General features: G+C 38.1%; 1 protein-coding gene across 1 annotated transcript in view; it reads right to left on the reverse strand.

Moving 5' to 3' along the window:
* Positions 1 to 15,197, reverse strand: part of WDR27 (WD repeat domain 27) — an 83,973-nt gene that overhangs the window by 13,485 nt on the left and 55,291 nt on the right. Inside the window, 1 exon segment of the mRNA XM_050709824.1 lies at positions 10,978 to 11,080. Within this exon segment, the coding sequence (XP_050565781.1) occupies positions 10,978 to 11,080 (103 nt within the window).

Consider the following 15,197-nt stretch of genomic DNA (forward strand, 5'->3'; position numbering starts at 1 on the left):
ATCACTCTAATTTTTACCACATTTCTGATGTCATTCAAATTGTTTTTCTATTCTATACTTACTAGATGTTTTTATTATTTTCTTCTCTATAGAGGAAAAAAAGAACAGTAAGTGATGTATGTATAAATGATAACATTATACTAGCAACAAAAAGAAATAATGTTGAAAATATGAATTCAATGATAGAGAAAGAACAAATTTTTCAGCAAACCAAGTTAAAAAAGAAAGAAAGAAAGAAAGAAAGAAAGAAAGAAAGAAAGAAAGAAAGAAAGAAAAAGAAAAACAGTCTAGGAAGTACTCAGTAATACCCCAAGTGCATATAACCTGCTACAGACTTTAGCCAAAGTCAATCCCTTTTTTTAATATTAAGACCAAGTTTTTTGTAATAAAAATACCAGTTCAGTAGATACAGGTATTTCCTTTCCATTTCTGTCTAAGGGTCAGCCAAAAGTAAAAATAATTTACCTGTACCTATAGCTTCCAAACAGGTTTCCTGCACCCATAACCACATACTTACTTGTGTTTCCTTTCACTTGAAGTTTGAAGAATATTTGGAGTAGTCAGTTTTCATTAAACCCAGAGTGTGAGAGCGTATTTAGCACCTTATATGTATGTAGAGGCTTGTGTTTTCTTCTTTAAATTTCTAGCAAGAGACGGGGAAGAAGGGTGAAGGTCCCTCCTCGAGGAGGAGAATTTATAACCAAATGGAAATCTACTTAATTCTATTACACTGGTAGAGAGGGTGTGCAAAATAAATCGACTATGTACCTGCAGAGTTTCACTATAAATTATTTCCTCTGTTTTCTTATACTGTGCCTTCAAAGCAACCTTGTCCCCATCTGTTCCCACTGCACCCTAGTCTAATCCATGACCATGTGCATTTGAGTCAAAATACTTATATGTCTACTGTCCTCCTGGGAAGGGGAAGAAGGGGAAGCAAGTCATAAAGGGCAACACTAAAATCACAACAGAAAAAAAAGTCTTTTTTAAATCAGTTCTTGCTCAGGGACCAGAAAAACAACAACACTTTCAAGAAAAATCCTTTCTAGTTGCTGTGGCTTTAAACTGGAGTACCTTCTTTATATACACATCACAAATAAATAAATAAATAAATAAATAAAAGACCTAGCATCTAGCATACCTAATTTGACCTTACATAAATATAGATTTTGTTCTTCAGAAATTTTGCATGAATTGGACAAAGCCATCCCTTTCCTGGGACTACTACTACTAATATTTCAAGCGAGCTCCAGAAGATGAAAGTGTTAGAGCCTCTGATGGAAAATAAATAATTTTACTTACACTTTTATGAAAGACATCTGGAATTATTAGTAAGGCATTAGTCTCCATTTGCCTCCATCAGTGCCATCAAGCCTGGTGCATAGTCCCATGCTACATGATAGAATTGTTTGGCTTGCATTCCACCATTCCCTGTTTACACTGGAGCTGCATCTCCCATTGAACCGTGTATTTTTCCTAAACGTCAAGCTTAAAAAGCACCTGAACTACTTACACTAAAATATAAAATAACAATCAGCCTGGAGCAGACACCCAGCATGGAAAGTTTCAGCACAAAACATTCCCAGTTATAAGCAACTGAAAACAGAATTATAGTGGAAAGTGTTAGACTACTGTAACTACAGCCATCAGTGCCAACTCCACACATAATAAAACAGGCTTCACAAGTATCCTAAGCACTGATTAACACTCTTTAGTCCTGAGATATCTTATACAATGGCAGCATGGAAAGCCTTTTCAAGCCTGTGTCCAAAATATTGAGTACAATACGCCCTTTGAGAGTCCCTTCCCTTTCTAATGTCACTTGCAGAGGCTGTTGTTCTGGTGGTCTCAGGAAATTGCCCACTACTGTAGGATCTCAGTTTCCATCTGAGTTCCTTTCATATAACCACCAAAGGAGTAATAGTGAAAATTAATAAGGCTCTTCATTATTAAAAATAAATATTATCAAGTTCAGACCTTTCAAAACACAGGGCACACTCTTCAAAAGTATCAGTATGATGACAGTTATAGTTAACATGCTTTATATAATCTTTTTTAGTGAGGAAATTTAAACAAATCTAACCATAGCTCAGCTTCACTTCTGTAAGTTTCCCTTCTTAGAAATGTCCGATTTATATTTTCCCTGATTTTAGCTTCTATTTAATTAACCAATTTCAAAGCCTCATATATACACGATTGTTTTTATCTGTCTGTCTCTGTTATTTATGTAGCACCGAACACTGCTGTATTTAGGTTACTGTTATAACATTTTGGTTTGGCAGAGTGCAGAACTATTATTTGAAGATTTTGTTCTAAGAAAACTTACCTCGCCTCTAGTTACAGCTAGAAACAACACGGTTGTACCATACCCACTCTGCAAATTATTCTTTGCTGCTAAAACTGTCTTCTGTATTAACTTTACCAATAATTCCATTCCTTGTTTGTGTACTGGTATTGCCTGTTTGACAGAAATACTATGAGATTCAAAAAAATGCAGAGGACCCTCATTTGGGTGTTTAAGCATAACACAGAATTTCAATAGCTTTACAATGGATTATCTTACCTTAATAAATTTGCAAGCACAATGTTATCAACTAGAAGCACAACAGGACATATATGATACATAAAATTCTTCAGAGGTGTACACTGAGACATGCATATAGAAAACACATGACCTGTGGTTATAAGTCTCTATGCATGCACTTTTAGCATCTCACTGTTGTTTTTGTACATAAACAGCTATTACACATGCATGCATACCAAAATGAAACTTGGGTATTCATATCTACTTTGACTTCCTGTTTTGCTTACATTCGAATATGGGGTATTTTCTCATAGAATAATAATAGTCATAAAAGCCAACCACGCTGCAAAGAGTCCAAGAAACCAAGGTTCAAGAGTAATACAAAGTTGTATTCTTCTTTGGAAAGGGATACATTTTCTCCAACAACAGCTGGCAGAGAGGTAGTCACAGTTGCTGTCATTCATACTCTGCCATGGATTTTCTTCTGCCAGCAACGTCAGTCCTGGTTTTTCCACAGTAATCGTTACTAATGCTATTTTCTCCAGATGCTTTCTTTTAAAGCCTGAGTTAAACAATATGGACATATAAAATATAACTTGAGCAAAATATAATTGGGATGTCAATGACACTGAAACCCAAAATACCTCATATAGTCCCTGCCACTGCTTCATATAATACATTCTGTTCTGCAAGCCCTCTGGTACATTGCATAGACTGACACAATAAATACTAATACAACATTGCTATCAGACATTTCTAAAAGTAATTTTCCATCATTTCCAGAAAATATCTTACTTTTTTTCCAAACCCAATACTAAAGTCAATACTACAGCATACTCTACTGATCAAAGATACCTAACTTAAAATATCACTGATACCATACATTTATCACTCCCAAGAGATAACAATATAAATATATACAACTTCTGAACTATTAGAATGATAGAATCATTTACGTTGGAAAAGACCTCTAAGATCATCTAGTCCAACCTTTAACTCTAGCACTGCCAAGTCCACCATTAAACCATGGCAATAAGCTCTACACCTACATGTTTTTTGAAGACCTCCAGGGATGATGACACTACTTCCCGGGGCAGCCGGTTCCAATGCTTCACAACCCTTTCAGTGAAGAAATTTTTCCTAACATACAACTTAAACCTCCCCTGGCACACCTTAAGGCCATTTCCTCGTCTTATCACTTGATGCTTGGGAGAAGAGAACGATCCCCACCTCACTATAGCCTCCTTTAAGGTAATTGTAGAGTGCAATAAGGTCTCCTCTGAGTCTCCTTTTCTCTAGGCTAAACAACCCCAGCTCCTTCAGCCTCTCCTCATTGTGGTGGTTTTACTCAGGTAGGCAGCTGAGCTCCACCACAACTGCTCTCTCACTCCCCCTCCTCAAAGGGAAAGAGGGAGAAAATACAATGCAAATGGCTCAAAGTTTGAGATAAGGACAGGGAGAACACTCAACAATTATGGTGAAGGGCAAAACAGACTCAGAGTAGAGAGACAGTAAAATTTATTGCCTATTACTAACAAGCTAGAGCAGTGAGAAACAAAGGAAAGAAACCAAAACCACCTTCCCCCTATCCACCCTCTTCCACTTCCTACCCCCAAGTGACACAGGGGAACTGGTGAATGGGGGCTGCGGTCAGTCCCCAATGCTTCGTCTCCACCGCTCCTTCACAGTCACTCTCTGCCCCTGCTCCACATGGGCTCCCTCCCATGGGATGCTGTCCTTTCCGAACTGAAGGAAGGCTTCTGCAGGGGCTTCCCACAAGCAGCAGCTCTTCAAGAACTGCTCCAAATATGGGTCCGTACCACAGGGTCCATCCATCAGGGGCAAACTGCTCCAGCACGGGTCCCCCATGGGCGGCAGCTCCCCCCAGACCCCCTGCTCCTGCGTGGGCTCCTCTCCACGGGCTGCAGCTCCAGCCCAGAATCTACTCCAGCAGGGGTCCTCCACAGGCCGCAGCCTTCTACAGGGCAGATCCACCTGCTCCACCACAGTCTCCTCAATGGGCTGCAGCATAGAAATTTGCTCCACCATTTTACACCATGGGCTGTAGGGGAACAACCAGCTTCACCATGATCCTCTCCAGAGGCTGCAGGGGAACTTCTGCTCTGGCACCTGGGGCACCTCCTGCCCTCCTTCTTCACTGACCTTGGTGCCTGCAAGGCTGTTTCTCACCCCCTCTCTACCAGGGGTTTTTGTTGTTGGTGTTTTCTTTCTTAAATATGCTCTCACAGAGGCAAAAACAACATCGCTTATTGGCTCGGCTCTGGACAGCGGTGGGTCCTTTACCTAACATGGGGCAGGCTTCTGGATTCTTCTCACAGAAGCCACCCCTATGGCCCCCCACTACCAAAACCTTGCTATGTAAACCCACTACACTCACAAGACTTGTTCTTTAGACCCTTCACCAGCTTTTTTGCCCTTCTTTGGGCACACACCAGTACCTGGATATCCTTTTTGTAGTGAGGGTCCCAAAACTGAACACAGTATTTGAGATGTGGCCTCGGCAGAACTGAGTACAAGGGAACAATCTCTTCCCTAGTCCGGCTGGCCATGCTATTTCTGTTATAGGCCAGGACGCTGTTGGCCTTCTTGGCCACCTGAGAACACTACTGGCTCATATTCAGATGGCCATCAACCACCCCCATGTGCCTTTCCACCAGGCAGCTTTCCAGCCACTCTTCCTGCAGCCTGTAGCATTGCATGGGATTGTTGTTCCCCAAGTTCACAAACTGGCACTTTGTCTTGTTGAACTTCATACAGTTGGCCTCAGCTCATCATTTCAGCCTATCCAGACCGCCCTGCAGAGCCTTTCTACCCTTGAGCAAATCAACACTTGCACCCAACTAGGTGTCATCTGCAAACTTACTGAGGATGCACTCGATCCCCTCAGCCAAATCATTGACAAAGATATTGAAAGAACTGTCCCCAGCACTGAGCCCTGGGGGACACCACTAGTGAGTGGCCTCCAGCTGGATTTAACTCCATTCACCACAACTCTATGGGCCCAACCACCTACCCAGTTTTTAACCAAAAGCAGCATACACCCATACAAGCCTTGAGCAGCCAGCTTCTTCAGGAGAATGCTATGGGAAACAGTGTCAAAAGTTTTAGTAAAGTCTAGGTCGACCACATCCACAGCCTTTCCCTCATCTACTGAGCGCATCACCTTGTGGTAGGAGATCAAGTTTTTTCAAGCAGAACCTGCCTTTGATAAAACCATGCTGACTGGGCCTGATCACCTGGTTGCCTTGTAGTTGCTACGTGATAGCACTCGAGATAATCTGTTCCATTGGCTTCCCTGGCACAGAGGTCAGAGTGACAGGCCTGTAGTTTCCTGGATCCCCCTTCCGGCCCTTCTTATAGATGGGTGTCACATTTGCTAACCACCAGTTGACTGTGACCTCCCTGAATTGTCAGGACTGCTGATAAATGGTGAAAGTAACTTTGTGAGCACTTCTGCCAACACCCTCCATACCCTCAGGTGAATCCCATCTGGCCCCATACACTTGCTTATCTCTAAGTGGTTTACCAGGTCACTAACCATTTCCTCATGGATTATGGGAGCTTTGTTCAGCTCTCTCTCCGTGTCTACCAGTTCAGGGGACTGGGTACCTACAGAACAGCTGGTCTTGCTGCTAAAGACTGAGACAAAGAAGGCATTAAGCACCTCAACCTTTTCCTCATCTCTTGTCACTATGTTTCCCCCCACATCCAATTTCTTGTTTATGTATTTATAAAAACATGTTTTATTGTCTTTAACAGCAGTAGCCAGATATAGCTCCAGTTGGGCTTATATTTTAATTTATATTATAATATCATATTATATTATAATTCATTTATATTATATTATAATTTTCTGTAATATATATTATAATATATTATAATATATTAATATTAATATATTAAATATAATATATAATAATTTTCTCCCTGCACAGCTTCACAACATTCTTGTAGGCCTCCTGAGTGGCCTGCCACTTCTTTCAAAGGTTATAAGCCCTCTTTTTCTTCCTGATCTCATCATAGCCCTCTGTTCAGCCAGGCCAGTCTTCTTCTGCCTGTCCTATTAGCATGTCCTATCTCCTCCATATATGTACATCTATAGCAGATTTTTCTCATCACAGAGTGATTTGCTAAAGCTCATACAAGGTGTTTCAAACATTGAAATAGTTTTCTTTTCATAAAGTTTTGTATTTTTTTGTTTTTGTGTGTTTTTAAGGAACAGTATTTGAAACTTTGCTGAAGCAAAAAGGTGTTTCCCTACAATGAATAAAACATTATCAAAATGTCAGTATACTGTGAGATGTCCAATAAAAGGAATTCATGCACTAGGGAAAGTAAGGAGGGAAAAATAAATTATTTCAAATAATAAAGCTCCTTTCATTATGGTTTCTCAAAGCCAAAATATATGCAACCAAGTAAAGCAGATGATGAGTTTAACAGAAAGCAGCATTGCATTTTTAATATATTTAAGAGTGGCAAAATAAGAAATATTTTAACAGCTACACATATTGATATAATTACAGATGAAAATTAAGAATTCTGATATATAATGCAATTTTTTTTTTAATCCTTAACGAAGAATTTACTAGTTTAATCCAATATAGAAAGTCATAAAGAGATTGTCTGATTTTAAATGGTCAATTTTATGGCTAAATAAATACCTGGTAATAAAACATTAAAGAATATTGCTCAGTAGGTCTGAAATTCTGTGTGGAATAACAACCTCTGTAACTATTTAGAACTGTCAACTACAAACAAATTCTACTGTTTGTGTTATGCCAGATGTAGAATACAACCTAGTCAGCAAGTACAACTACGTCCAGGTTTGCAACAAGCAACCATTCACAGGCTTACAGAATGCTGTGGATATGCCCCCATGACCAATCTCTGTATCCAGCATCATTTGTATAATGGGAATTCACTGTAAAACTAATTTTTGCACAAATGTAAACATTTAGAAATTCTGCAAGTGGTTAGTGTTGATGTATAAGCATGAAATCAACGTATCGTGTCTCCTGTTTCTCCTTTCAGTGTTGACGCCCTCTGGAAGGGAACAATCCTACTCTCTCTAGCTTTGCTGCCTTCACATTTTGGAGAAAATCCACTTAATCCTGGATTTGGAAAATGTTTCAAAGGCATTGCTATAGGCAAAATCCTATACGTTAACCAAGAGAATAAATAAAATGGAAGACAACTTCATACAATACCCTTGCATTTTTGTTACTGATGTAGCCACCTCTTATGCCAAAAAAACTCTGGGTTTTCAGTATAAGCCAGTCAGTGAGAACTGTGAGCCCAGTCTTTTAGACTTGACATGGACACAGAATTTTATGCTAGCAAATTGCATTTCAACACTGGGGCCAAAACGTGCCCCTTAAATCTACAGTTCAAAGAGAGAAAACAAGAATCTGAAAACAATTAAAGACCCAAATCTCTATTTCTGCATTCCCTACTTCATTTCTGGAAACTTGGACTTTATTCAGAGAGCCTCAAGGTCTTCAAAGACAAAAATGAAGAACCTAATTAGACATGAAGTAAAACAGTTAGCTAGAAACTACATGGAGCACAGGAAAAGGATTAGCTATTTCTATTTTAAAAATCAGTATTTCATACTCTCCAGATATTTTTATCCTTTCAGAATAAGATTTCTTTAGTCAGAAAATATTTAGGTAAACATATTTCTACAGAGCCCAGGAAAATGGAAATCTCAGCCCAGCTGGAATATTTGTCTAACATCCTTAGCGCTATTGCTTGATAGTTAGAAACCTCAAACTGTCCACCTGTAAAATGGCCAGAAATAACGTCAAAAAAGTAAACCTGCCTCATTTATATACTTAGGCTATTTAAGATGAAGAGAGGAACTGATACAAAAAACGCTAACTTTCTAGGTTTTCTAATCAGTATAAATTATGGAAAAGATAACCACGGTTCAAAACCATGATACGGTGTGTACCTGCCTTGATCAGACTGCCACTTCCTATATAGTTCTTGATAAAGGTTCTCTTCAAGAACTGGAAGTAGGCACGTAAGGGAACACTTACAACCCAGGATTTACAATATGTACAGCTTTCACACTAACAGACACAAAAGCAGTTCACATGAAAACAAGGGGTTACTTCAGCCAAACAGAAGCTATACCAAGCTGTTGTAGTATAAAATAGGCTGTATACTTCGTAAGTGGAGTAAAAGGCAGGCAGAATTTGCAACCCTTTGTTTATAACAACATATTTTAGTTTTCTGATTCTGTGCCCTATAAGAATATGGTTTTGATTTTGCTGTTAATCAATGCAGCCAGCACATATTCTTCTCTGTCAAACACGTTACATATTGTGAAATATAAAAGGCAGTTCAAGATTAATGTCTCTCAATCATATTCCAATTCTGTCCCTTCTGGCTTTAAAATCAATCATATTTGTTAACCATGGGGTGCAAACATCACACTTGATAAATCAAATGCCAAGATGATTAAGATGCAGTTACTGGTCAGTGGAAAGTTACAAGATAACCAAATAACCTTTTATCCACACTGATGCATTTGTATACTGTTTTTTGAATTCCAATGGACATTCACTCATATAATTCACATTCCTCCATTTTTATGCAACTTTTATCAATTCCCATGGACATTCATTCATTGAATATAATCTGCAAAAATATCTGGCTTCTTGATAATCTAACACTGTTACAGTTGCACATCAGTCCACCTCTCAGGATGTTATTAGTTTAACAATATGAATGGACGATTCAGTGCCATGCTCAATTTTATTTTTCAAAAGGAAACACAAAAGTATATCCAGTGTCAATGTTTCGAAGAGAGGCCTTCTAAAAATGCCCCAGATCTGTATTTTGTCCTAACAGTAGGGTTGTAGAAAGTTTTCTGCAAGTTTCTCAGACTCTGAAACTTGACTCGGTTTTCCTGAGGGGGCAACAAGAACAATGAAAGATCTCCACAGACATGTGATACAAATTATGCAAAATTCCAACCCAAGAGCCACACTAAAAAGTATTGACTGGCACTGGGCCCACCAGGGACTATATGCCAACTGGAGCAGGATGCGTCCAGCTATTCAGCTTCCTATGATGAGCAACCATGTGCCAAAAATTTGGACTATTGGCAAAACCATGCTCCATGCCTCTCTCTTCTATCAACAGTAATTCCAAACAAAAACTTTAACGCAAAAGAGAAAAGGCCTTACAACTGCACCTCTTTTTGTACATATACCTCTTTTTATATTTTTTTTTATTCATCAATGACCTTAATTAAAATTTCAACTAAATATATTTATACCTTGTATGTCATGAGCTGGGATCAATATTAGGTACATTGTTTAAAGGACAACACAAGAAACTTCTATACTGTATTGCAAACTATATTTTCAAATGCAAATTACCAGAAACTTGAAGAATACATTTTATCCTGGAAATGACAAGAATACATTAGCTACTGCCAAACCTCCAGCAATCTGCCAATAAAATCTCTAACCTTAACACATGATTGGAGCCAGTATTTCAAAACTGGCCACAACAGTAAATTCCTTTTGCTCTGAATTTGAAGCTGACCAGAAACCCTGTGTCATAGTCCTAATGAGTCACCTAGAAAGACCTAGAAGAAAGTTAAACAGTTTTTCTAACCAACTGTTTTGGAATGATGTGTTTACAAGTAACCCAGCCCCATGCAGTGAGAGCAGCTCAGTTTCAAAGGCCTGTACGACAAGCTTGCAAGCATCTATCTCTCAACAAACACCAAGGAAAACATCGTGCCAACAATGCAGGACTTACTGAGTTAAAATTAGGTACATATTCAAAAAAGTAGCAATACACTTTTAATTAAGACTCTTTGCTAAGCGTAGCTAATTTAAATACAGTTGACAGTGAGTGAGAAGAGACCTTGTCTGGGGAGGACATGCATTCAAAGTCACCATAAATTTTAATGTTCTAAATACTGCTGGATGCCTTTTCACTTTGTAGCATCACTGGATCATACAAAACCAGTAATGAAAGCTTCATCATTCTGTATTTGGTAGCTTAAATATATTAACATGTAGTAGCTGCATAGTTCCTAGAGGGCAGATAATATACACACTACACGCGCTACATAAAGTTGTGCTACAGGGGATACCATTCTCATCATCTTTGGTGGCATGTGGCAATTGAGAGTTAAACACTACGAAAGCTTTGAGAAATAACGTCCTAACAAGTGACTAAAAGTGGTAAACTTTTGTTGTTTGGGGATTTTCCAAAACCAGGCAAAACAAAGAAACTACAGAACAGGAATCAGATGTGGCTGCTACATAGTAGTTAGGTATATAAAAGTATAATCCTCCTCAGTTTTGCACATTAAGCTGAATCCTAGGAACATGCATGAAAGGACTATGCTGTGTAAAATACAAGCAGCTCCTACAGTTTTGAAGAAAAATAAAAACATTACTTACACACTTGTCCTCTGATCCACTGGCTATAAACCGCCCACAAGGAGATACTGCAATTCCACATGGGTAGCAGCGGCTACTGTGCCCTTCAAATCGACGTTCACACCTTCAGAAGAGTTTCAGGAAGTCATTAATAACAAAAACAACCTAGCTCTTTTACTACCATTTTCTTGAAATTCTACTGAAGCCTTATTCATTTTCCTCAGTCTACAAACTTAACTAAGGCAAACACACAAATTAAGTTATAAATGACTCTGTCCCAAAATGTTGTGAAAATTGAAAATAAAATGAACATACAATACTCCAGGATAATGCCCAACTTATGTTTTGGCCTTGTTCTGTTTACAAAGGTAGAAACATCACTAGCATCTAGAAATGAGGAGCTGTGAAGTATGCTGTCAAACTACCCCCAGTTAGCTATCTCAGCAGGGAAAGCCAAAACAACCCTGCTTTAAGGGGAGGGTGTTGTGAAAGCCAGCATACACTGTGAAGCTTTATAAATCTCCCTCAGGCAATTTCCATCAAATCAAGATGAAGCATGTTGAAACATAATGTAAATAATTATTACTTGCTTTTCTTATACCCAAATCTGAATATTTAATCTGTGTTGCTCTATTTGCATTCTTACTCCATGCACTCGTTTATCGAATCTTATAAAATCAAGAATGGCAGCATACAAATGACACTCCAAAGTCATAAATCTATATACAGTACAACTGTAGATAGCTTCTTACTTATCTGTGTTAATTCAGTCTAAAGGAAGGAATACATTTAAATTTAACACAAGGAATTAGTTTCCCATTTTTAATGTTAATACTGCAAAGCAGCATTACTAGCAACGTGGAGTAAGTTTTTGATAGCTAAGCACACTTGGGCCATTTAAAAACATTTTTCAAATGAGATGAAGACTACTATCCATTTTAAAAAAATCCCTGGTTGTAAAGAACTGTGATAGTTTTTTAGTCATAACAAAAAAAGGGAAAAAAAGTCTGATTTAGAGTTGTTTCAATGTTAAAAGTCATTTAATACATGTACAACTTAGAGTTTCTATCACATTCAGAATGATCATCTGTAAATGTGTGCCTCATTTCAAATCTTTTTAATACCCCCAAGAAGGTGTCATTTCAAAACAATCTGCATTTTTCTTCTGCCTTTATTATGAATGTTATCACACTGCCTTTCTTCTTACAAAACAAAAGCTTTGCCATTATACAGCTGTCATATATTCTTCTTTTCATGTATGCTAAGTCCAGGAACAAATTTGAAAGAGTAAAAACTGCCAACACCTGTGATATACACTTTTCCCTGGCCAGTGAAATCATGGACACTGTGTTAATTCAATTGACTGAACTTGCGTGCAGAAATGTCTAAATTTTTATACCACGTTGTTGTTCTTTTTTTTTTTTTTTTTTTTTACACACACATGTATGTCTGAATGCCAAGTTGATCTTGCTCACCCAGGTGAAACAGCCATACTTAAACAAAAATATCACTCTGAGACTGATCCAATGGCTATCACTTAGCAAACCATAAAAAGGACAATTTTGAATGCATTTAAATGCATCATTTTATGGAACCTAACTCTCAGCGCATATTTGGCTGAATCTCTGTATAACAAAACTACTGATTTCAATGGACATTTTGAGTATAGAGTAACCAGACTTTTCACTTCAGGCAAATTCTACCATAATAATCTTGTAAACAATCCAGTTTAAGAGAACACTGCAGTTAAAAAAAAAAAGTAAATTATAGAGACAGCCAATTACTGTGACTAATATATAAAAACGTTCTTCTACTTCAGTTTCCACCATAGGTCTTGGGTCAAAGTCCATAGACTTTCAATAACTAATCAATGCCATTGAATAACCTGCCTCTACTCAAGTTTCCTGTTGTCAGCAAAGGACAGTAGCAATTGTTTCAGTCTCCTCTCAAACACAGCATTCTAGCACACATAAATCCAAAGGTTATGTAATGGAGAACAAGTCACAGAATACATGTGTAAATTACACTTTCAAAGAGGCAAATAAATTATATTCATATATTCTCTGTCACTCCTGAATATGCCTTTGGAATCACCATTCTTTTTTAGGTAGACCACTAGCTATGAAGACTAACTCCTAGTGTTTAAGCTCTCATTCTCAGGGCCTGTAAATGTTAATTTCCCTAATGAACTGTCTCTTTCTCACAGAAAAGTCTCCTAGTAAATCAGTGACAACAACTTCTTTGCAGCTATGACTAATAACTCAATTACTCTACCTACGAATGGATGCATAAGAACTTACACAATTACAGGGCTTCCACAGATCTTTTCTATGCTACACGACAGCAATGTAAAACAAAGGCTGAGTCATAGGACAGTACCGCTTGCCACCTTGCTAGTACAGCCACAGTAATAACTAACATTCTGGAATCCACTTTCTTAGTTGTTTTCCTACTCAGAATTGCCATTATAATCAGGATGTATGTTCTATTACTATCCTGCCCACTCAAAATTGGGCTCTAAGACATTTCAAAAAAAATAATAATAATAATAATTCTAGTTAAATTTTCCACAGAATCTAGCAGAAACTGTGATATACTGCCTATTAACTCCAGATATCTCCAGGTACCACAGTGATGAAAAGAAGTGAAAAGAAATCTTAGAATAAATAGATATAATGCATATAATTTTAGCTTATTCTAGGAGTTCTTTTATTTCAGCTTTTTTTTTCCCCTCCTGTTCTGTTAAGTAGCAACAGGTGGTGATCAAACTTATTTTGGATATTGCAGGTTTTCCCTGGCCAGCTGGCATGCTGTCCAGCCTCCTAAGAATAAATCTTTGGTCAGAACTTTTCAGGAGTTACCATGGCAAACATCTGGTAATTGCAAGGGACAGCAAACAGCCAAGTTTTCCCTATGTTTTCCAATGTACAGCTTTTAGTCTACTTTCCAAAATATGTATCTTTTTATGTCACAAACGACTTGTAGAATATTAGGGGGAATAAAACATAATGTGGTGTTTCTGTCTTTGTAAGAGAATGATACCAGAATAAGACACGTCTTTATAAATCAGGGAATACTGTCACGAATGAGTATTTCATTCTTCTTGCTGCACTAAAAATTGACAGCAGACCAAAGTTTTTTTTTCTTTTTTTAACCACCTTGCCTTTTACTTTATCACTTTGTCCCAGTGCTCTGGTATTTGCTCAGAGACCTTTCAATACTAGCAGATCAATCCACTGAGACTATGAAAATCTAAGTATAACTTGACAGGAGTAGTAGCTACCTCAGATGTTCTGTACATGTGGGTTTCATTTAAAACACACACTGAACCCTTCACAAAGGAGCTCAGGATGCTTTCACCAACAGAATCCAGCAAGGACCACACATTCCCCAACCCGTATATTTTGATGTATCCCCAATCCCAAACTTGGAGGAACTCCAGCCACTGCTTATCCATTTCTCCTTTGATATCCTCAGGTAACAAGATAACTCAAATCTCTGGGAGAAAAAGAAAAAAAGATGAAACATCATGGGATCCTCAGGTTGACCAGAGACCAAGAAGTAATCAAATTCTGGGTATGTATATACATATATCTTGCTCAGGATGACATCAAGCAGTTAGTTCACAGTAAAGCAGTTAGTTCACAGTAAAGACAGAAACTGAAGTCTCTGAAAATTGAAGGTAACTCATTCAAACTGCATGTCTGACCCTAATGCTCTCAAAGTGTAATTGTTAGAAAATGTATCAGATGAGTTCCATGTGGCTGCAGGAATTCTACTAAAGTACATTGCCAGGGGAGCTTATTATCTAGTTGCACAAGATCATAATACTAGCTGGAGATACTACCTTAATGTCAAAAGCTGTCTTGTATAAAGAATTGGCAAATCTTTTCAGAGGCTGAAAGAGGGTGAAACTGATTTTTCTCTCGGATCTTCCTTCAAAGCATTATCGTGAATTTGATTAAACCACAGAAGAAAGTCAGTATGTCCAAACAATCCAATATTCTTCCAAACTCTTCACTGTGGTCCAATAAGCATACACTGCTTTTTTCCAGAAAGAGATGAGGAATGGCTGTTTCAGCAGCAAACACAGTTAGAGCAGCTGAACTTGTATTCCTCAACTCCTCAGAGTGAGCCAGAGGCATGCTGCTGCTGCCACCAAAGGTGATACTGGCTGGGGGCTCCTCACAACATCTTACCCCTGACAATCTCAGTAGCAGAAAAGGTAATTTAGCAGCTGT

This window comes from Cygnus atratus, chromosome 3 (genome assembly GCF_013377495.2).
Source record: "Cygnus atratus isolate AKBS03 ecotype Queensland, Australia chromosome 3, CAtr_DNAZoo_HiC_assembly, whole genome shotgun sequence".
NCBI lineage: Eukaryota > Metazoa > Chordata > Aves > Anseriformes > Anatidae > Cygnus > Cygnus atratus.